This window comes from Oryctolagus cuniculus, chromosome 9 (genome assembly GCF_051225735.1).
Source record: "Oryctolagus cuniculus isolate XC-2025 breed Fujian yellow rabbit chromosome 9, ASM5122573v1, whole genome shotgun sequence".
Taxonomy (NCBI): Eukaryota; Metazoa; Chordata; class Mammalia; order Lagomorpha; family Leporidae; genus Oryctolagus; species Oryctolagus cuniculus.
The window spans coordinates 134,846,378-134,868,573 of NC_142875.1; the positions used below are offsets into that span (position 1 = coordinate 134,846,378).

Genomic DNA, 22,196 nt, shown 5'->3' on the forward strand with positions numbered 1-22,196 from the left:
CAGGTGCTGGACCACAGCGGGTTAAACTGCCACTTGATGCCTGCATCCCATATGGGAGCACCTGTTCCTGTCCTGCCTGCTCTGCTTCTGATCCAGCTTCCTGCTACTGTGGACCACAGGAAGGCAGCACAAGATAGCTCGAGTACTTGGGCCCTTGCCACCCACGTGGGACACTCAGAAGAGCTGCAGGTTCCTGGCTTCAGCCTGGCCCAGGCCTCCCAGATGCAGTCATTTGGGGAGTGAGCCAGTGGATGGAATATGAGCCCTCCATCACTCTGCCTTCAAGTGTATGAAAATAACTACACACACGTAAAAAAGTAATCCCACATGCTTATCAACTGCAGAATACTCATACAATTCAGATTCATTCATAAAGGCAATTAATACTAATTCAGTGATAATCACTAGATTCAGCAATGAGTTGATAAATGGGCAAGTATAGATCCAATGAGCAATTCTAGATCTAAAAGGTCATACTTGATTCAATGAAAAACCACAATTACATGTACCATGAATGGACCTGACATGAGATGGCAGCTCTCACAAATCCTCTAGGTTCTGCTCAAAACGGGCAAACTTGTTTACATTTGATGTCAGAACAGAGCTTTTCAGAGGACAGTCACTGCAAGGGGTCCGTGTGGGAGAATTTCTGGGAGAACTGATGTTCTTTTGGGGGGCAGTAGCTACACAGGAGTGTTCACTTTGGAATAACTTTATGATTTGGTAATTTTCCTATACATTGTAATTCCATAAATGTCTAAAGAAAAGAAAACCTCCAGCCCAAGTTGATTTCTCTATTTTAGTATAACTAGCAAAAATGGATCTTGATTCAGATTGCCTGAAATACTCTTAGCCCTCTCTACCGCATTTTTTAAAAGATTTATTTGGAAAGCAGAGTTACACAGAAAAGGAAAAAGACACATCCTCCTCCCGCTGGTTCAGTCCCCCAGTGGCCACAATGGCTGGGGCTGAGCTGAGGCCAGGAGCTTCTTCTGGGTCTCCCATGTGGATGCAGAGAGCCAAACACTTGGGCCATCCTCCACTGCTTTCCCAGGCCATTAGCAGGGAGCTGGATCAGAATTAGAGCAGCCAGGACTTGAACCAGCGCCCACATGGGATGTCAATGTCTTAGGTAGCATCTGAACTTTCTATGGGACAATGCTGGCCCTAGTTTTAGTTTCTTGACGAAAAGGAATATAAGTGATACTGATGAGCAATACACTTCGAGCCTTATTATAAGAGAACCTATGCTAAGAACATTTTCTACTGCTCAATTTCACCCTCCCCCCCAAAAAAACCTTTAGGTAACTACTACTACTATTTCACCCTAACACAACAAACTCTTCCCAATGTTAGGAAACATGTCCAAGGTCACTCAGTACAACAGCAGTCCTAACTCAAACCCATGTGTTCTAAGAGAGCTCACATCTACAAGATCCAGACTTGATATTTTGTATTGCAGCAGGTTTGATCCTTACGTTCTCTCTTCAAACTCTTGGAAAATCGGTTTCCTTTGCTCTTGGTGAAGTCAAGACTGCATCTTCTTGGGTGGGTGAGGCTGACACCAGCCCTCATTACACCCCATCAGACGGGCCCTCACAATGGGCAGAAGCGCAAACACATCACCCAGACTTCTCAACCCAACTCCCTTGGTAACAGAGTGCTTGACAAGATGTTCCCCTGCACATCGCTTCTTTCTCCCCGGCTTCAGACGCCAGCCCCTCTCTCCACCGAGACCAGACCCACAATCTCTCCACACTGGTTCCTTCTAGGTCCTCTCCCTGTACACACTTCCATGCTGTGAGCAACCCACAGATGCCTGGAGAAAATACAAAGCACTGATATCCAGCCTCTCGAAGTCTCCCCTTGACATCCACCACGTTGTCAACTTGCTTACATTCTATGATAACAATCTGTTAATTTTCCTAAAACACAGCTCTGACCTTCACTCCAAAAACTCTGTTCTTCCATACACATAGAATTTCACAAAATTTTTAAATCAGTTAGGCATGTCCATCATTGGACCTCCCTGATCAGACCCTGACTTGTGTCTAATCTTACGTCCTTGTCATCACAGACAGGTGACACTGATGCTCCTCACGTCCTTGTCATCACAGACAGGTGACACTGACATGTCGTTGTCATCACAGACAGGTGACACTGACGCTCCTCATGTCCTTGTCATCACAGGCAGGTGACACTCCTCACGTCCTTGTCATCACAGGCAGGTGACACTGACATGTCCTTGTCATCACAGACAGGTGACACTGATGCTCCTTATATCCTTGTCATCACAGACAGGTGACACTGACACGTCCTATCACAGGCAGGTGACACGCTCATGTCCTTGTCATCACAGACAGGTGACACTGATGCTCCTCACGTCCTTGTCATCACAGGCAGGTGACACTGACGCTCATGTCCTTGTCATCACAGACAGGTGACACTGACACATCCTGTCATCACAGACAGGTGACACTGACGCTCCTCACGTCCTGTCATCACAGGCAGGTGACACTGACACTCCTCACATCCTGTCATCACAGGCAGGTGACACTGACACTCCTCACGTCCTGTCATCACAGACAGGTGACACTGACACGTCCTTGTCATCACAGGCAGGTGACACTGACATGTCCTGTCATCACAGGCAGGTGACACTGACACTCCTCCTGTCCTGTCATCACAGGCAGGTGACACTGACACACCTCACATCCTGTCATCACAGACAGGTGACACTGACGCTCCTCACATCCTAGTCATCACAGGCAGGTGACACTGACACTCCTCCTGTCCTGTCATCACAGGCAGGTGACACTGACACACCTCACATCCTGTCATCACAGACAGGTGACACCGACGCTCCTCACATCCTGTCATCACAGGCAGGTGACACTGACACTCCTCACGTCCTGTCATCACAGACAGGTGACACTGACACATCCTTGTCATCACAGGCAGGTGACACTGACATGTCCTGTCATCACAGGCAGGTGACACTGACACTCCTCCTGTCCTGTCATCACAGACAGGTGACACTGACACTCCTCACATCCTGTCATCACAGACAGGTGACACTGACGCTCCTCACATCCTTGTCATCACAGGCAGGTGACACTGACACTCCTCACGTCCTTGTCATCACAGACAGGTGACACTGACACGTCCTTGTCATCACAGACAGGTGACACTGACACGTCCTTGTCATCACAGACAGGTGACACTGACACATCCTGTCATCACAGGCAGGTGACACTGAGCTACTCTTCCCGGCCTCTGTGGTTTTCCTTCAGGCAAGCTCCTAACCAGCACCCTTCTCCCCAGTCAAGCCCTAACTACCCATGGGGCCCTGGACCTGTCCCTTCTCCTCCATAAACTACCACATTCCTCCGCCGGACACGTATTTTCTGACTTTTCCTGCTCCCCTTTCTGCCCTGTTAGTGGTTTCTGTGCATATCCAACTCTACCTGGACTGTGAATCCTTTGAGGACACTACAGCATTTTTCTGTATTCTTCTGTATTCTGTATTAATTAATCTGTATTCTTCCTCCAATTGGAACCCAGTGGCTGATAAATGTGGGCTCTCAGCAGCCTTGAGTGGGTGAATGGATGGGTTTGGGGCAGCTCCGTGACCATGTTTCCTTTCATTACCACTACTAAGACCTCTGGGTTTCCCTGGTCACAGCTAAAAAAATCACAAAAGCCCAGGGAGATTAGAGCTGTCTTATGGACTCCCTTTCACTCAGTTAACTATAGATAACTAGAAGAATTTAATGGGGTAAGAGCTGGTTTACTAGTAAAACTTGGCAATGCATCACTGAATTCTTATAAATACATGCATTATATGACGTCTAAGTTTACCACATCACAACAGAACTTGGCAGGTACCTCCCCAGTACGTCCTTCTGGAACATGAATTAGGTAAATTAGTTTTAGACTAATTTAATTTTGATTTAAGTACTATCTTGGGGTTAAAAGAGCACAACCAGGAAGCAGCAAAGCTGTCTGTGAAAACAAATCATGAAATTTCGACACCTGTCACTTATGAGAGGTGTCACTGCACACCTGTGTCCAGGCGGCTGAGGATCCAGATCAGAGTGCTGCAGCAGACCCCAGGCAGCATGATTCACGGGGGCCCGAAGTCACGGTTTCAAACTTCTCCGTATTTGTTTTACCTAATATTACAGAGAGTAAGTTAACTTCCAACATAGGCCCATATGTCATGGTGACACCCAATGCATATGACACACGGTGTCTCCCATCAGCAGAGAGACAGCATCGCTCACTCAGCCGTGCACAGGCCATGTGCCTGTGGCCATTCCCACTGCGTGCTGAGGAAGGGGCAGAGGCCATGTTACCTGGACATCTCCAGGCACCCCGGCATGAGGAGCACCACACTGTTAACGCTGGCTGCAGTTTTAGTTTATTAACACAGAGAGCTGCCAGCTCCTTCAAATTCATGAAGACAAACGGGCTCGCAAAGGTGAACTGCTATTTATTTCTACTACAAAAAACAAACAGGTTTGTTCCAGGTTCCTCATTTTTTAAAACTTTTATTGAAGTTATACAAGTATGCATTTCGTCTATATAGATTTAGCAAACAGCGATACTTCCCACCCATGCTCCAGCCCTTCTAGCTCCCCCCTCTCACATCCCACTCTTAATTTTCACAAAGATCTATTTTCAGTTTACTTAATGATCATATAGTTAACCCTCCACTAAGTAAAAGAGTTCAAAAAATAGTATGAAGAAAAAAAAAGTTCCTCAACAGAAGAGACAAGGACTGTAAACAATCATTGAATATCAAAATGTCCCTTTCACTCCTAAACATTAAATTTTTTTTTTTGACAGGCAGAGTGGACAGTGAGAGAGAGAGACAGAGAGAAAGGTCTTCCTTTGCCGTTAGTTCACCCTCCAATGGCCACTGCAGCCGGCGTGCTGCGGCCGGCGCATCGCGCTGATCCGAAGGCAGGAGCCAGGTGCTTCTCCTGGTCTCCCATGGGGTGCAGGGCCCAAGCACTTGGGCCATCCTCCACTGCACTCCCGGGCCACAGCAGAGAGCTGGCCTGGAAGAGGGGCAACCGGGACAGAACCCGGTGCCCCGAGCGGGACTAGAACCCGGTGTGCCGGCGCCGCAAGGCGGAGGATTAGCCTAGCGAGCCACGGTGCCGGCCCTAAACATTAAATGTTAAGCACACTATTAGTTACCTCAGATCAGGGAAAACATACGATATCTGTCTTTTTGGGACTGGCTTATTTCACTAGGTATAATGGTTTCCAGTTGCATCAATCTTGTTGAAAAACACAGGATTTGGGGCTTGCGCTGTGGCATAGTGGGTTAATGCCCTGGCCTGAAGCGCCACCATCCCATATGGGCGCTGGTTCAGGACCTGGCTGCTCCACTTCCAGTCCAGCTCTCCACTGTGGCCTGGGAAGGAAGTGAAGGATGGCCCAAGTCCTTGGGCCCCTGCGCCTGTATGGGGGACCTGGAAGAAGCTCCTGGCTCCCGGCTTCAGATCAGCACAGCTCTGGCTGTTGTGGCTAATTGGGGAGTGAACCATCGGATGGAAGACCTCTCTCTCTCTCTCTCTCTCTGCCTCTCTTCTCCTCTGTGTAACTCTGACTTCCGAATAAATAATAAAAAAAGAGAGAAAAACACAGGATTTCATTTTTTTTTTACAGCGGAGTAGTACTCCATTGTGTATACATAATTCCTTTATCCAGTCAACAGCTGATGGACATCTGGGTTGATTCCACATTTTAGCTATTGTGAACTGTGCTGCAATGAACATGGCGGTACAAATAACTCTTTCAGATGCCAATTTCTTTTGGTTTGGGTAAATTCCCAGGAGTGGGATAGCTGCATCATAAGGTAGGCTTATATATATTCAGTTTCTGAGGAATTTCCATACTGTTTTACACACTGGCTACACCAGCTTACAGTCCCAACAGTCAACAGTGATTCAGGGTACATCTCCACCCACATCCTCGCCAGCATTTGTTGTTTGCTGATTTCTGTGGTGAGGTGAAACCTGTGGTTTTGATTTGCATTTCCCTGATGGCTAATGTTCCTAAGCATTTTTTCTAGCCATTCAAACGTCCTCTCTTGAGAAACGCTTGTTCAAGTCCTTTGCCCATTTCTTAACTGGATTGTTTTGTTGTTGAATTTCTTGAGTTCTTTATGGATTCCAGATGTTAACCCTTTAAGAGTTGTGTAGTTTGCAAATATCTTCTCCTATTCTCTCAGTTGCCTCTTCGCTGAGTGTTTTCTCTCGCAGCACAGAAGCTTCTCAGTTTGACGTCATCCCATTTGTCAATTTTGGCTTTAGGTTGTCCAAGCTTCTGGTGTCTTTTCCAAGAAGTCTTCGTCTATGTCAGTGACTTGCAGAGTTTCCCAACGTTCTCTAGTGATTGGATGGTTATCAGGTCGTAGATTTAGCTCTTTGATCCATTCTGAGTGGATTTTTGTGTAAGATGAAAGGCTAGTTTCATGCTTCTGCAAGCAGAGGTCCAGTTTCCCCAGCACCATTTGTTGAAGAGACTTGCTCCAGCACCATTTGTTGTGGCTCCAGGGATCGATTTAGCTCCTTTGTCAAAGGTAAGTTGGTTGTAGATGCATGGGTTAATTTCTGGAGTTTCTATTCTGTTCCACTGATCTACATGCCTGTTTTTGTGCCATACCAGCCTGTTTTGATTATCACTGCCCTGTAGTATGTCTTGAATTCAGGTATTGTGATACCTCCAGCTTTGAGTGTGTTGTAGAAGATTGCTTTAGTTATCCAGGGTCTCTAATATTTCCATATAAATTTTAGCTTCATTTTTTTCCAGATCTGAGAAGAATGTTGTTAACATTTTGATTGGGATCACAGTCTTTAAATAGCTTTTGGTAGTATGGACATTTTGATGATATTCTTCTAATTCATGAACATGGAAGATTTTGGTGATATTTAATGTTAAAAATGTAGTACCTAGACCGGCGCCATGGCTCATTTGGTTAATCCTCCACCTGCGGTGCTGGCATCCCACATGGGTGCCAAGTTCTAGCCCCAGTTGCTCCTCTTCCAGTCCAGCTCTCTGCTGTGGCCCAGGAAGGCAGTGGAGGATGGCCCAAGTGCTTGGACCCCTGCACCCGCATGGGAGACCAGGAGGAAGCACCTGGCTCCTGGCTTCAGATCAGTGCAGCTCCGGCCGCAGCAGCCATCTGGGGAGTGAACCAATGGAAGGAAGACCTTTCTGTCTCTCTCTCTCACTGTCTAACTATCTGTCAACAGTGAAGGAGACAGCTAAGAATGGATGAGAAAGCAATTGCTTTTGGGATCTTTTTCTACTAAAGAGAAAAGATTTTGAAATGTTTTCTGTGTTTTTTTTTTCTTTTGCCAAGTGCATATTTTTAAAATTTTGAAGTAAAAATTTCTAATTTGTTTAAATGGTTTCCAATTATTTCAAAATTTGAGTTTTGAAGCTACTTTTCAAAATATAAAACCCTAACTTCTACTTCTTTTCATGAACTGATTGACATAATTGAAAACAGAAATTTGTGAGGCAAATTTCAAAAATTTCTGATGGACATGTTGGACTGAAAACCAGTTAAATTACTAGTATAAAACAGGAGCATCCTGTGATAAACTTTGCTAATTGGATATATTTTTGCTGAGTAATGTTTTTCAGCTACAAAAGTTATCAAAACTACATACTGGAATAGCTAAACCAGGTTGACAGCATTGAACCAGGTTTTAAAAACTAATGAAATGGGCCGGCGCTGTGGCACATTGGGTTAATGCCCTGGCCTGAAGCATCGGCATCCCATACGGGCGCCAGGTTCTAGTCCTGGCTGCTCCACTTCTGATCCAGCTCTCTGCTATGGCCTAGGAGAGCAGTGGAAGATGGCCCAAGTGCTTGGGCCCCTGCACCAGCATGGGAGACCTGGAAGAAGATTCTGGCTCCTGGCTTCGGATCAGCGCAGCCCCAGCCGTTGCGGCCAACTGGGGAGTGAATCACCGGATGGAAGACCTCTCTCTCTGCCTTTCCTTCTCTCTGTGTGTAACTCTTTCAAGTAAATAAACAAGTCTTTAAAAAAAAACTAATGAAAAACATTCTACCACATTTTTAAAAAATGAGATAACAGAAATAGCTCAGGAGGTTCTGTAACCCTACACACAAAAAACTACAATTGACTTTATTCAATTTATCCTTTTAAATGCATGCTTATTTGTGCTTTATACATCATATAACCTACATGTTTATATATGCAATACATAAATGCGTATTAAAACATAGAAGAGTGCATGCTCAAAACATTTTACTGAGAAATATGAGTGGACCTTAAAAAGTTTGTTGACAATGGAAATAAATAAGTTTACTTTGGTGCCAAAAATTTTGAAATCCCTGTGTTAAAAGGGTCTTCAGAAAGTTCCTAAAACCTGCAATATTATGAAAAAACTGTATAGATTTCACATTTTTTGTACCAAAATAAATACCTTCAGAAACAACTTATTTGAAAGGGATAGACACAAAGAAAGAGTTCTCATCCACTGGTTCATTCCCCAAATGCCTGCAACAGCCAGGAATGGGCCCGGCAAAGCCAGGAGCCAGGAACTGAACGTAGGTCTCCCCTATGCGTGGCAGGGGCCCAACTTCGCTGCCTCCCAAGGTTCTTACGAGTGTGAAGGTGGAGTTGGGAGCCAGAGCCAGGGTGGAGACCCAGACCCTTCAATACGGGAGTGGGCGCCCCAAGCAGGGTCTGCTGCACCAAACGTCTACCCTGAATCCTTTTACACAGTGTTTTAAAGTAGCCTTACAGATGATCAAGTGATAAGAAATCAATTATCTAGAAAAATGCCAAGCGAGACATAAAATATTAACATCTGACCATTATGATCAGACACTGAAATATGATTTTTCCCCCAAACTGCTGAAAGCTGACACATTAACTCTTAACAGAAATGTGGGACAGCTAAATGAACTAATGTTAATAATGCTTATGAGCAGGCTCATCAAACAGCACAGAGACAGCGCAGCACACTGAGGACACTTTCTTCTAAGGACACTGAACCCATTTCCAGAGTCAAACATTGCAAAGCATCAGGCCTGGGAAACCAGAACTCCTGCAGCAGGTGGGCGTTCTCACCTTCTCTAACATGGAAATACCAAGAGAAAATAAGACTTACCACCCTGGGACACAGTTGTAGTTACTTTACACTCTGCATTCCAACTTCACTCAACATTATGACACACAGAATCTTTTTTTTTTTTCTTTTACAACCTCATCACTGCCTAGAGAACCTACTTACGTTTCCTTAGACCATTCACTCCAAACCTGCCCAGTCCATTGTGTCTCCCACACTGTCACCAGGGCATTGCCGCTGAGTGACATCTATGAATCTGCCCGTGTTCTCCCCTGTGGTGAGGCACAGAACCCACAGGTGGAGAGAGGACCATTCCGTAACGGGAGCAGAATCTATTCTTCTAGGGTAAGGACTTGGGACGCTGCTCACCACTTGCCAGGGGACGATGAAATGTGTGACACGCGTTTTGGGATTCTGGAAGGATCTACTGGCAGGACTCTTGTGCAGTTCAATCGTCTGTATCAATTCTTGAGTTATTCTAACCTGTTTAGCCCCAGATGTCCAATATCTAACGTTCAGGGTTACACATACCCTAGTTACTACTGAATGGGAACAGGAATCTCACCCGGCATTCTGACCACCTGCCGAGTTGGTACATTCTCACTGAACTGCGCCTGGTTCACTTCCAGTGACTAGCACGACGCCTCTGGGTGGCAGACACACATGATACTGGGGACCTGAAACCCTCTACTTCCATACGCAACCAACAGCAGAAGCAGGAGCAGGCGTCCCCTGAGTGCGTGTCACTGGCACCCTCTGCTCAGAAGCCCCCCCATGCTGGGCTGGCTGAGTGTGGCACTCCACGCACATTCAGTGTTCCTCACATTCCACTGTATATACACTTAACATATCCAGAATATAGTTTTATGCACAATGCTACAGGCATTTTCTTTGAAAAAGAAACACTGTGGGCCAAGAACTAAAACTAAGATTCAAGCTAGTTTCTGTTCTTAAGCAGCAACTTATTTTTTCATGAGAAAAATGCTCCTTAAGGAAAAAAAGAACCAACATATTCTCTTTACTTCTGTTGGACCATCAACACCAGAAGACATTTACAGGAATGATTCCATTCCAGGAGGAAATGCAAACACCTTAGAGAAATAAATCACTTCTACATGAAATCTGGGTACGGGAATATATATTTACATCAAGAGCACCTGACAGAACGACTCAATTATGCCACACCCAATGCTCCTTACTACTTCAAAGAGAAAATTAAATCCTCTAGTGTGACCTTTTAAAAAATACCTTGATCATATGCACATCTATTCTTACCTAAAAAAATCCATTCCTGTCATTAATTTTATTCATTATTTATTAAATAATGTAAAGAAAAACCAAATGTAAAGAAAAAAACAAAAATTTCCAGTATTTAATAATTGATAGCTAAATAATACATCGCATACTTTTAAATCACATTTGTTTTAATAGAAACGTTCTTTGAGAAATCACAGCAGTTTATACACATACTAGGTACAATTATGAAAACATACAGTATTAAACAATTAGTGTTTAATAAAAGAAAATAACAGTTTGTTATTAAAGAAAGATACCAACAATAGAAAAGAGGCATTCATTACAATGCAAAATCTGTCAGTGACTTAAGACATTTTATGTATTGATCCATGGAGTAAAAACACAACATATACACGAATTAAGCAAAGCACAAAGCCACAACACATGTCATAATAAGCAAGGGTTAAAACACAATCATTTCACATTGACTTACCACAGAAAAGCAGTCATTAAATTAACAGTGGTTAAAATTTATTTATTGCTTTTGTTATTACAGCACAGGGTTTCCCACAGCATGAGAAAACGACAATGTCATCTTATAACCTGCTAAGGATATTTAAATGTCTTTGCCCTTCATGTATTTTTTCACTTTAAAACGAAAAATGAGGTTTCCTGCCATTCATTGGTTCACATATACTCTTAATTTTCTCCCTTCCTGAAGAAGACCTGTCAAAATGAGAACTGTCCATGAAGGAATACTGACCTGACATGTTCAGAGGAGGTATGAAATGCAGCAACACTGAAAGATGTCAAGGGTTTTGACAGTAAACTTTCAGGTCCCCTAAACCCTTTTAATATAAAAGGCTAATTCAGTGAATAAATATTCTTCATATAATAAAATAAATCCAGGCATTCTAATGATATAAATGTACTTTTCATTTATAAAACATTAAATAAATAAGTTTGTAAAAATTCTGATATATACATTTATTGTGACTTTTTAAAAACTTCATTGTCTTCAATTTATCACGAAAATAAAATTATTATAGTTCTTCATTAGTGCAAAGACTGAGTCATTCAATCAACCCCTTCTGGAATAGACACATCGTAAACAGTGAGGAATCTGCTTACTATTTGGTCGTTTGCGGCTATTACTGTTCCCGGGCCCTTTGTTGTATGAGGCTGCAGAAGTCATCTATGCAGGGGACTTTAAGGAACATCCTGGTTTGTCACGTAAGACATGATTCACATACAAAAACAACAGGCTGCACTAAGTATGTGAGGGATACAGTCTTAGACTCTGACACTAGGAATTCCATAATGGATATGTAGAGAGGGTGATAAGCCTTAGACTACTTAGAAATGTCAAATAAAGAATCAGAGAGATCTAAAGTGACTAAGAGAAACAGCTGATTCTATGATGTGAAGCTCTTTTTTATCTGCCATTTAAAAAGCATTGTGTTTACAGAATAGGTCGGAGTCTATCAGCTCTTTCCAGCACGGGCCAAACAGTAAACACTGGCAGGCTCTGTGGGTCAATGCCATCCTCCGCTCTGCAGCCCCCAGGCAAACCCAGTCACAGGCGGTGCACAGACACACGAGCACAGCTGCTGTACTGAGACAGGCGCAGGTGGGCTTGGTCCACGGACACACGGTCTGCCACCCCTCAAACAGAGCATCCGACCCAAAGACAGTGAATTTTAGGAACCGCTATACGAGCACAAAGCAGGAGACGGAAGTCAATGTTTATGTTTTGTGAATTAAAGTCACAGATGAGTGGGGAAAATGAAACCTTTGTGCTCAGAAGCAAATGCCACCACAATTCAATCTCTCATTAGTGATCAGAATTCTGCTTCCTAATTGGGGCAAAATTCAAAGAAGCCTCATTAAGAACTAGGCTTGCAAACTAAAACCAATAAAATGAAAGAAAATGTTCAGAGATACAGTGGTGAGATAGTGGACTTCCAGGCTTCCAGATGGCTGGTGGGAAACACCTCTGGAAGGTGGGTGCCTCACCAGTCTCCCGGGAGAGTAAACCCAGCAGGGACAAAGCACGTGTGACTCCTCCCCCAGCACCGTACCCAGGACCAGCAGAGGCCGGCACACACTTGTCAAACAAGCACGTGGATGCTCTAAGGAAAACAAGCTTGCTGCTGGCTCCTGAGTGATGGCTCACTGAAGCGGACACTCAGCTTTGCCTGCGCTAGCTTTTAAAAATCAGTCACATTTGGAGGGTAAAGACGAATTTCAGCCTGCACCAGAGCCAGACCTGGAACCTGGGTCCATGTCTCACTGGGAAGCTCTGAGGCAACACCACAGGGGTGCAGGTGCAGGCTTTGAGGACTGATTACTCCCAAACACAGAGGCGCCTAGCTTTCATGCTTAATCATAAACGTTCTAGAGCCTCAAACCTGGAAGAAATGTGCTTAGTTATTCATGATGTAAAAGATCAAAGGTGATTAAAATGCAGTAATTTCAACATATTTAGCTATTCCTCAAAGTCTGAATACTGGAAGGATAACCAGAGAAAATAAACCATTCATGAGCACTGATTAGGAGTTTTGTCTATGACTCCAAAAAATAAAAAAACAGAAAATTCAAATATTCGCAAACCACAGTAACTCCACACAGTGGAAGAGATCAACATTCATATAAATTACTATAAACCCTAATTTTTCCATGATGTATATAACAAACCGTAAACAATTAACTTACTTTATGTAAGTAAGTTTCTCTATCTCTTCTTTAGTATATTTTCACATTTCCAAACAAAATAAGTTTAACAATGATTTACAACAACAAGCTTTAAAGAGTGTTACTTGGTTTTGGATCAGTAACTGGACAGTGACAGACAAAGTCACAACAGTTAAAATCTCCAACAAGACACAGACTCAATTTGCCATTGCTGTTAACACTATGTACAAATGTAAATAGCAAAACGTTTCTGGTGAAGCACAGGGCAAGCTAAAGATGCGGTGAGCCAAAGAGTGCGATGTTTACAATTCATATGTACGAAATAAATATGCATAGAACTATCACATATACACACATGTACAGTAGACAGTATTTGAAACTGAATGGATTCTTCCTTCAAACCATCAAACTTAATAACACAAGCCAAGATGGCCAATGGCTTGCCTGAGAAAAAAATCAGACGATAGAACGTGTGCGTTCCACAATTCACAGAGCGAGAACAACAGAAATGGGACACAGACTAACACAGAATAAAACAAAGGTAAGAGTAAGAATGCTATCGTACCGACTTCCACGGCCCCCGATGCCACGACACACCATCAGGGCACGCGTGCGTGTGGCACTGGGCCACGTGAGGTGGCTTGTCTGAGCTTTCACAGTGGTGCTCTTGTAATACTTGGCCATTGGGAAGCTGACATATTACAAATCTTGATTTTATTCCTCCTCCACATGTCTGTGTACACTACAAAGAAGAACAGGAAAATTCAAAATCACCATTAAGTGAGGATGCTTCAAAGAGTTCAAGGAAAAACAGAATTAAAAGATAAGTTTATTTTGGTGCAAAAAAAATTTGGAATCCAAGCACATTTCTTCATTATTATTACACATTTTCAATAAACTCTGTTTAGACTTCTTGTATTGCTTTATTCAATGTTTAAAGATAAAAAGTAATGCTGAAAGGTTATGATTTCTTCAAATTCCCAACCTTTCTCCTGGGCATGAAAATAAAGTTTTAATTTTATGATCAAAAAATGGCAGATGTTGAGAATTAATACAGCAAGATATCTGAATAGCATATCACAGGTCTCTCTAGCTTCACCTGCTAGTGGTATCATAAACAAGTCTGATATACCTAATAAGAATCACCTCTTTAAGGTCTTAACGTCAAGTTTGAAAGTTACCTATTTCTGTATCTCATACATAATATCTACTCTACTACTGATGCAGTCCATTTGGATAAAGGTAACACATTAATAAACTGTGGAAAAAAAGGAATTATGTTATGCACAAGATCTAATCAATCAAATATGTAGCCATGAAAGCTAATATGGCAGATCAAATTTATATAAGCATGAAAAAATGTGCAGTATATAACAGGATGCTACCAAAGGCTCACAGACTGATATTAAAAGATAAGCCTATTTTGGCACAAAGTATTTTGTAGTTCTTTTTTGTAATATGCATTTTCCACGAACTTTTTGAAGACTCTTGATTTTATATGAAACAATAGTTTGTATTTTTCCATGATTTGAATTTTCACATTGAGCAGGCCTGAGCTCAGGAAAAAAATAGTTGTTTTACTTTTGGAAACTAGTAAAGGATAATCTTTAACATTGATATTGATTAGATGCACCCTCACACAGTATCGTCCATGCCCCCTACAGAAGGAAATTACACTACAAATCATCTGGTCTATTAAGCTACGGGATTGATTTTACTCATCTAGTACTAATAAAAACCTTTACTTCTTGTTCTTGCCCTTGAAAAATATGGAATATATTAGTATTTAAATGACTTTTGAAAGCTTTTTCTTTCCAGAGGCTAGAAGAGTATGAGAGCATGTGGACAGTGCCAGTCGCTGATAACTCTGTCTTCATGGAGAAAGATTCCTCTAGTGCATGAAAGAGGAACAGGATATAGCATGTGTAGACAGCAACCTCTTCTACTTTTATAATGAACTAATTTCCTAAGAAATTAAAGCAGGGGCCGGCGCCATGACACAGGTTAATCCTCCAACTGTGGTGCCGGCATCCCATATGGGTGCCGGTTCTAGTCCCGGTTGCCCCTCTTCCAGTCCAGCTCTCTGCTGTGGCCTGGGAGTGCAGTGGAGGATGGCCCAAGTGCTTGGGCCCCTGCACCACACGGGAGACCAGGAGGAAGCACCTGGCTCCTGGCTTTGGATCGGTGTAGTTCTGGCCGTTGCAGCCACTTGGGGAGTAAACCAACGGAAGGAAGACCTCTCTCTCTCTCTCTCTCTCTCTCTCTCTAACTCTGCCTTGTCAAATAAATAAATAAAATCTAAAAAAAAAAGAAATTAAAGCAATAACATAGCAATTTTAGAAAGCTCACTGACACACTTCTAGTATCACAGGCTCCCTTCAAAAGCGCAGAGTACACACTCTCTATCACGAGAAAACACCTACTAACAGTCCCTGAAGAAAGCAAGCCCCTCTGTGCTGACGCTGAAAGGGATCACCCACCAGTACCCGTGGGCTTCAGAGACGTGGGCCTCCCACGAGCTCAGGAGAACGACACTTACTTCTCCCCAGCTCCCGTGGATCCACCGTGGACAAGGGCCGGAATCACAGTGCCTGGACTCTGGGGGCTTGGTGGCGGCGTCACAGGAACTGGCGCTGCGTCCATCTTCATCCTGGCAGACCACAGCCCTGTGCTGGAGGCCTCGGGCGCAGGTGCTGGAGCACTGGAGGGGAAGAGAGCCAGAGTCGCACACACTGTGCACCCACACTCTGCCCCACACTCTGCCCCGGCTGCTGCGAAGTCGGGCTGACACCATCACCCTCCCGGGACAGAACACCGGGCAGAACACCAGTCAGAACATGCGAGCTCCCACGGGGGCTCATCAGCATGCAGGTGGAAAGGCGGGTCTTTCAAGCTTGTGTTAGCATCTGTCCTGCATCTCTTCCCAAAGGTTAGGAAAAAGGGATTACAGCTTGCAGGCCTCATGACGAAGGAACAGCGTAAAGTGGCTGAGTTTTTCCAGCAGTGTTTTTAAATTCTGTATCATTAACTGCTTGTGAAACTTCATGCATTTGAACTTCCGTTGTACCTGTTATAGCTCATCGTGATTTTCCACCACCTTACTGTGCTGCTGCTATCACAGTAACATTTGTTTCCTTTTAAAATTTCTATCAACTTTTGTGGCCTTACTTCTTAGAGGGATTCCTTTGGTTTTATTACAGCAGACTCCACTCAGAGTGTTTCTAAGCACGCTCCTCTTAGTGATCACTTCACACAGGTGTGTAATTCAGTAAGGTCCTCGGATCTGCAACCTGCTGAGCCCTTTAAGATCTACACTTAACGCCCTGACACACCTGTGTGTGCAGGGTGGTGACCTAGCAACATCTCAGGCTAGAGTAACTAGGAAAGCTTACCGAACCCCAAGGTCCTGTTCGCCACTGGAGTTCTCCAGCCACAGGGGGGACCCCTTGATTCTGAGGACCTTCGAGCTTGTGATTGAGGGAGAAACTCCTGCCTGGACCAAGGCTCGGCTGCTCGGAGGAACGGAAGCGGGGGTCGTGGTTGTGGCCATGGCCCTGGGCAGGTGAGCAGGCAGCCAGGGTGCACTCTTGTTCCGTCACAGGGCGTGCCTCGGGGTCACAGTAGCTCTCGTCAATCGGCTGATGGTAGCTCACGCACACGACTTGTCGAGTTGCTTTTCCACGGCCACAGGAAGCTGAACACTGAGCAGAAATTGTGCCCACACTTACAACATGGCACACTACATGCACACATTACATGTGACAATCACTATGTATACGACACGTCCAGTCAGAAACGGCACCTGTTCACCACTTCCTGGGAACACTTACCGGGGACCAGCTCCCTGCCTGCCACTCTCCGCAGGGACTCACGCAGGCGGCTGTTTCAGCAGGCCGGGGCAGGTGTGCGCAGCGCGCCTCGTCAGCTGCCTGGTCGTGCGCGTCACGGCAGCTCACGTAGCGGGCCCGGGTGCCTCTCCCGCAAGACACAGAGCACTTGTTAAAAAACCAGAGCACAAGGAGGTGTCACACTGGGTCTGTCACAGTACCACGCACGTGGCTGTCCAATTCCCAACACATCACTTTGCTTGAGAAGGCATGCATTACCACACCATCACCTGGCATCATTTCGGAGTCAAATGCAGACAAGGTACCAAGTGTTCCAACCAGTTTAGATCAGGGGTGGGGAACCTTTTTTCTGCTAAGGGCCACACAGTATTACGAACCTAAAAATGAGCCAGCCACGACTGAGTTTTGAGTCCTACCTGTGGCCGCCTTGGCAAGGCCAGACTGCATGACTCTGAAGGCCTTAGCCACTGCTTCTCGGCCTTTTGGCTGAGATCAAGTGAAGGCCTTAGCCAGCCTGCAGGCTGGGTGCTGCCCACCCTGGCTGCCATCATAAATTTCATAAATACAGTAATTTAAATGAATTCAACGATCTGAAATAACATTTGCTTATAACATCTGCTTATTTTCTGTAAGAGAATATTAAGGTATCATTAAAAATAATTCTGAAAGACTTAATTAAGGAATATGGAGTATATATGATCCCACAATTAAAATTTAAGATTAAAGCAAATCATATACTCCAAATACATTAAAGCTTTCAGTTCAGAAAAACAACATGAAATACTTGTAGCTTACATAAAAGCTGCTAAGTGCCTGAGAGCACATTTGCTGCCCTTAACTCCCCGTGACGTATGTATTACTATTAGCCTCATGTCGTGGATTACAAAAGAGGACCAGAAAACTTACCTTTCTTGCTCCAGGCAAGCTCTTGGAAGGCAAAACATGATTCGAACCTTAAACTACCTATTCCTAAACCTATGCTTCATCTGTACATCAAAACACCTGCCGGGATTCTGTGAAAGTTTAAAAGCCTCCAAGAGAGAAAGCCCTCATCCCTTCCATGAATTCACTTACGGGGGTCCAGGAACCATGTCGCCACTGTGCTGCCATTCCCACGGGCAGAGCGGGCAGTGAAGTGGCCACAGCGTGGGAGATACCTGGGCAGGGTGCAGCCACACAGTCCTGTCGAAGCAAAGTGGAGCTCATGAAACACAACCCACCCGTCCTGCTGACAGTTAGACCCAGCAGTTCACTGCCTCTGGTCTAAGAACAGCTGGGTACCAATTCTCAAATTGACCCTGGAAGGGTTCTGGTTTCAAAAGCACCAACTACCGTCACATGGCAGGCATGAATGGTGGCATGAACCCTACAGTCTGGAAAGTCTTTGACAAAAACACCGCAGCTCAGGAACTCCTCCAACACATGGAAATCTATTCAACAAAGCACAGCATAGCATGCGAGCCCATCATGTTCACAGTAACAGACGGCACCCTTCTACAGTTCAAAAAACAGCCCTGTGCCTGTTAAAGCAGAGAGCCCGTGGCTGACAATGAGTCAAAAAAAAAGTTTCATTGATTAAGCTGGCAAAATTAAGAGTGACAAATTCTGTATCACAAATTTTTAAGGCATCTAAGCTGAAGTGTAAAAATACACATAGAAATATAAATGTAACTCATTAATAATCCTCCTGCAAGGGCCAGCGTTGTGGCCTAACAGGTAAAGCCACCACCTGCAATGCCAGCATCCCCTATGGGCGCCAGTTCAAGTCCCGGCTGCTCCACTTCCGATCCAGCTCCCTTTTAATAAGCCTGGGAGAGAAGGAAAGATGGTCCAAGTGCTTGGGCCCCTGCACCCATGTGGGAGACCTGGAAGAAGCTCCTGGTTTCAGCCTGGCCCAGCCCTGGCCACTGAGGCCACTTGAGGAGTGAGCCAGCAGATGGAAGATACATTCTCTCTCTTTCTCTGTTTTCATCTTTCTGTATCCTTGACTTTCAAAATCACTCAATCTTTTTAACAAATCCCGCTGCTTCAGAAGCTGTTTTGTCAACAGTCCCTGGAGAGGCGGCCCTCACCTGCCGGTCATGGGGGCGGCTGGTCCCAGAGCACTCGCGCTCCTCCAGCACCGTGCCCAGCAGCTCACTGATGCACTTCACGGCACGCATCTGGGACCCACGTCCACACGTGGCTGAGCACTGCACGAGAATACACAGAGACCTGAGAAAGCATTGCTTGCCAACAGTTCCATAAACTGCCACTTTGCTAATGAGTGCACAGCTATCGCCGCACTTCCAGTGGATCTGGCGACTACCCGTCCTTCCTGCCGTGTTCCAGACCCAAATGAAACAAAGTCAAAGTTAACATACAAACAAGTACCACTGTATTCTTAAGACGCTGTCATGCAAAAATATCAATGGGACTTGATCTTTGGGAGGTAGAGTCAATACAATTCAGGACGATAAAGCACTTTTCAAGCTCTACCTTCTGTGTGTGTCACTCCAAACACTAACAAGGAACCTTCACGGGGCTGCAGGAGGAGCCCGGGTCAGTGAGAATGAGCAGGTTTCCCACGAGCGGTGGCCACCTGTGCAGGACCAGAAGCTGCTCACCCTCGCTCATCCTGGGGATTCCAGGTGCTCATTTGGCAGAACTGACAAACAACGCCTTCTCCAAAGGCAGTAAAGCTCCCAACTCAGACGCAGAACATGAAAATATCTATGGTTTAATCAAAGCTGATAAACGCACAGGATGTGCGTATTCTAACTGCCTGTCCAAAAAAAAAAAAACTAAATTCGAAGACAACGCTGCACCTTCAGTACAGCAACATTAGCAGTGAGATCAACAGTTTCCAAGTAAGGATTAACACTTCAGCAGGATTTGTGCGATCCATCGGCTCCAACGCCACTGCTTCCACTAAGGAGGCAGTGACTGCCACAGGAGCCCGTGATGGACGTGCCAGCAAGCTCACGCGTGAAGGAACCCAGAGACTGCTTATCTGCGGTGCCGGCCAACAACACGGCACAGCGCAGAATGTGCAGCCATGAAGCCGCCTGTGAAGAGGCAGCTGGAGGGCCATCCTGAACAGCACCTTCTCCTACCCCTGGAGATTCGCGGGTAAACCAGCCATGCCCAGGTTCTGCCCATCAGGTCCCAGTCTGCAACCAGTTCTCCCAGAGGCAAAGGCCAGACTGGAATCAGTGCACATCCCAGGCTGCTGGGTGCACTGTACAAATGCAAGGGCAAGTCTTCTATGGCCTTGATAATGAAGTTATTTACAAATTCAAAAGCTTTTGAATTCTGTGAAGTCTTCCACCGCCAAGCTTTCCAAGCATGAGGTTACGAGAAAGTTCGAGGTTACGAGAAAGTTCTAGCCCCGTGTGCGTCATGTTACCTCACTCCACTCACTAGTGGCCCAGCGGGAACAGGGAACCGCGTTGCAGCTCTCGGTGGTGACGCGGGGAAGCTCCTGACATTCCTGGTCAGCAAGACGGTGGCCGAAGTTATTGACGCAGACGGATTCTCGAGACCTTTCCCCCGGACCGCAACTCCTGGAACACTGATTTAAAGAAAAAGTGGTGACTTCTGGAAATCTACCACAGAATCAGACTTTAGAGTCATTTAAAGAATTAGAAAAAGAGGGGCAGCTCTGCCAATGCAGCCATTTCTACGATACCTGAGACCATTCTGAATAATGCCATCTCGCGGAGGCACAGTCCCCGTGGCATGGTTCTCGGACGGGCGGTTTAGGCTGGTCGCTGCAGTAGCGGTCATCTACTGGGACAGTCTGTCCTTTATGAACGGAATACTTCATGCAGCGGACATCCAGGGACCTGTGCCCCGGACCACAGTGGGACGAGCATTCACTCTTGCCAACGATGTGCCACCTAGGAAAAAACACGGCGCCACCCTTGGGAGGTGTGTTCGTGAGCACACTTACAATGTAGATTCAGAGAAACTCAGGCATAGGATTCCACTTAAAGACTCCTAAGAGGTGACGAACAAGCCACCTGAAGACATGTGACGGGCCAGTGAGTCAGAAGTGAACAGTCCACAGAGATCCCACAGCCCACACTTCAATTCTGCAGATGAGAAAATGAGGCCGACAGGTAATCATATTTCAGTCAAACAAGCTCTTGATTTTGTCAGAAGCCTTACTTTTTTCACAATCAAATCTGCACTGCTCTCAGAACGTGAGTAGATAAAGTGGAGCTTGTCTGGTTACAGCTGGGGACAGGGAGCCAGCACTACGCCAGCTAAGCCCAGTCTGGCACTGGTGGCAGCACGGGAGTTGTGTCCCAGAAACTACACACTTCCGGGAAAATCTCACGAGAGGGGGATGCAGACAGAGATTACCCGAGAAGGCGACAGCTGAGAACGTGGGTCCCCAGTCAGGGGGTCCCCGCCCACGCAATCCTTTTCCAGTATTTTGATTCATGAACAGGAAACTTCTGTGACTCTGACAACATTAACACAGATAAAGCACCTAAAAGCTGGTACACCAGTTTCCGAAAAACGTGATCTGTGACATCACTAATCTCACTGATCTCTATCCAGACGTGTTTCCAGGGAAAATCTGTGTTCCACAAGTTAAAACGCCAGTTACGGCCAAATTATCACAAATGTCGTCCGGCACTCTATCAGATAATCGGAGCACGTCAGTAAGACACATCACAGAAATCAAGGAGTTGACTTGCAACCCCAACAGCATCTCAAGGACTTCAGCATGCAGCATTCTACGGCAATGCAACACACGCGACTCCTACAGCACCTGCACCCTTGGGCTGTGCTGCAGGACTTCAACATCACCACAAACGCACAGCAACGCCCATCACTGCCGAGGGAAAGAGTCCAGCAATGTTTCAGAGCTCAACGGCTCCTGCTATGATGCAAAAATGAACAAAAGATGACGAGGTATTTAGGTTAGCTGTGCAGACTTTCCTGCAATTATCTATGACAATGTTTCTTAATGTTTCATGGCCAAAGCACTAATTCAGTACCACGGAACTCCGTCTATGTGTCCTCCTACCTCAGATGTGAGTAGAAGCTGATGTGTTCCTAAGTCCCGTGGAGAAACGTATGGTTTCGGATATTTAAGCCATAGCTTTTCAGATGAGAGTTTACCTGAGTGGCTTTTACAGATAAAATCACTTCCATTCTCTACAAAAAATATTGACACCTGGATACTGATATTCAGCAAATGGTAAGAATAAAAACTCAAACTCATCACGGGGTTTCAGCAAATGAATGACCCCGAAGTGACACAATGGCCAGGGCGGACGCTGTCACACACCCAGCA

At 45.2% G+C, this 22,196-nt stretch overlaps 1 protein-coding gene across 7 annotated transcripts in view; it reads right to left on the reverse strand.

Moving 5' to 3' along the window:
- Positions 1-22,196, reverse strand: part of ADAMTS20 (ADAM metallopeptidase with thrombospondin type 1 motif 20) — a 170,178-nt gene that overhangs the window by 60,938 nt on the left and 87,044 nt on the right. For 5 of the 7 annotated variants that reach the window (XM_089304055.1, XM_089304054.1, XM_051850402.3 and 2 more), the window contains 8 exons: positions 20,574-20,784; positions 20,292-20,456; positions 18,976-19,095; positions 17,978-18,085; positions 16,886-17,050; positions 16,448-16,756; positions 15,595-15,756; positions 13,621-13,797 (listed from right to left, as the gene is read on the reverse strand). In XM_089304055.1, the coding sequence (XP_089160181.1) occupies positions 13,621-13,797; positions 15,595-15,756; positions 16,448-16,756; positions 16,886-17,050; positions 17,978-18,085; positions 18,976-19,095; positions 20,292-20,456; positions 20,574-20,784 (1,417 nt within the window). Of the gene's footprint in view, positions 1-13,620; positions 13,798-15,594; positions 15,757-16,447; positions 16,757-16,885; positions 17,051-17,977; positions 18,086-18,975; positions 19,096-20,291; positions 20,457-20,573; positions 20,785-22,196 lie in introns of those variants that run through there. The other 2 variants (XM_089304058.1, XR_016213193.1) reach the window with 2 other exon arrangements.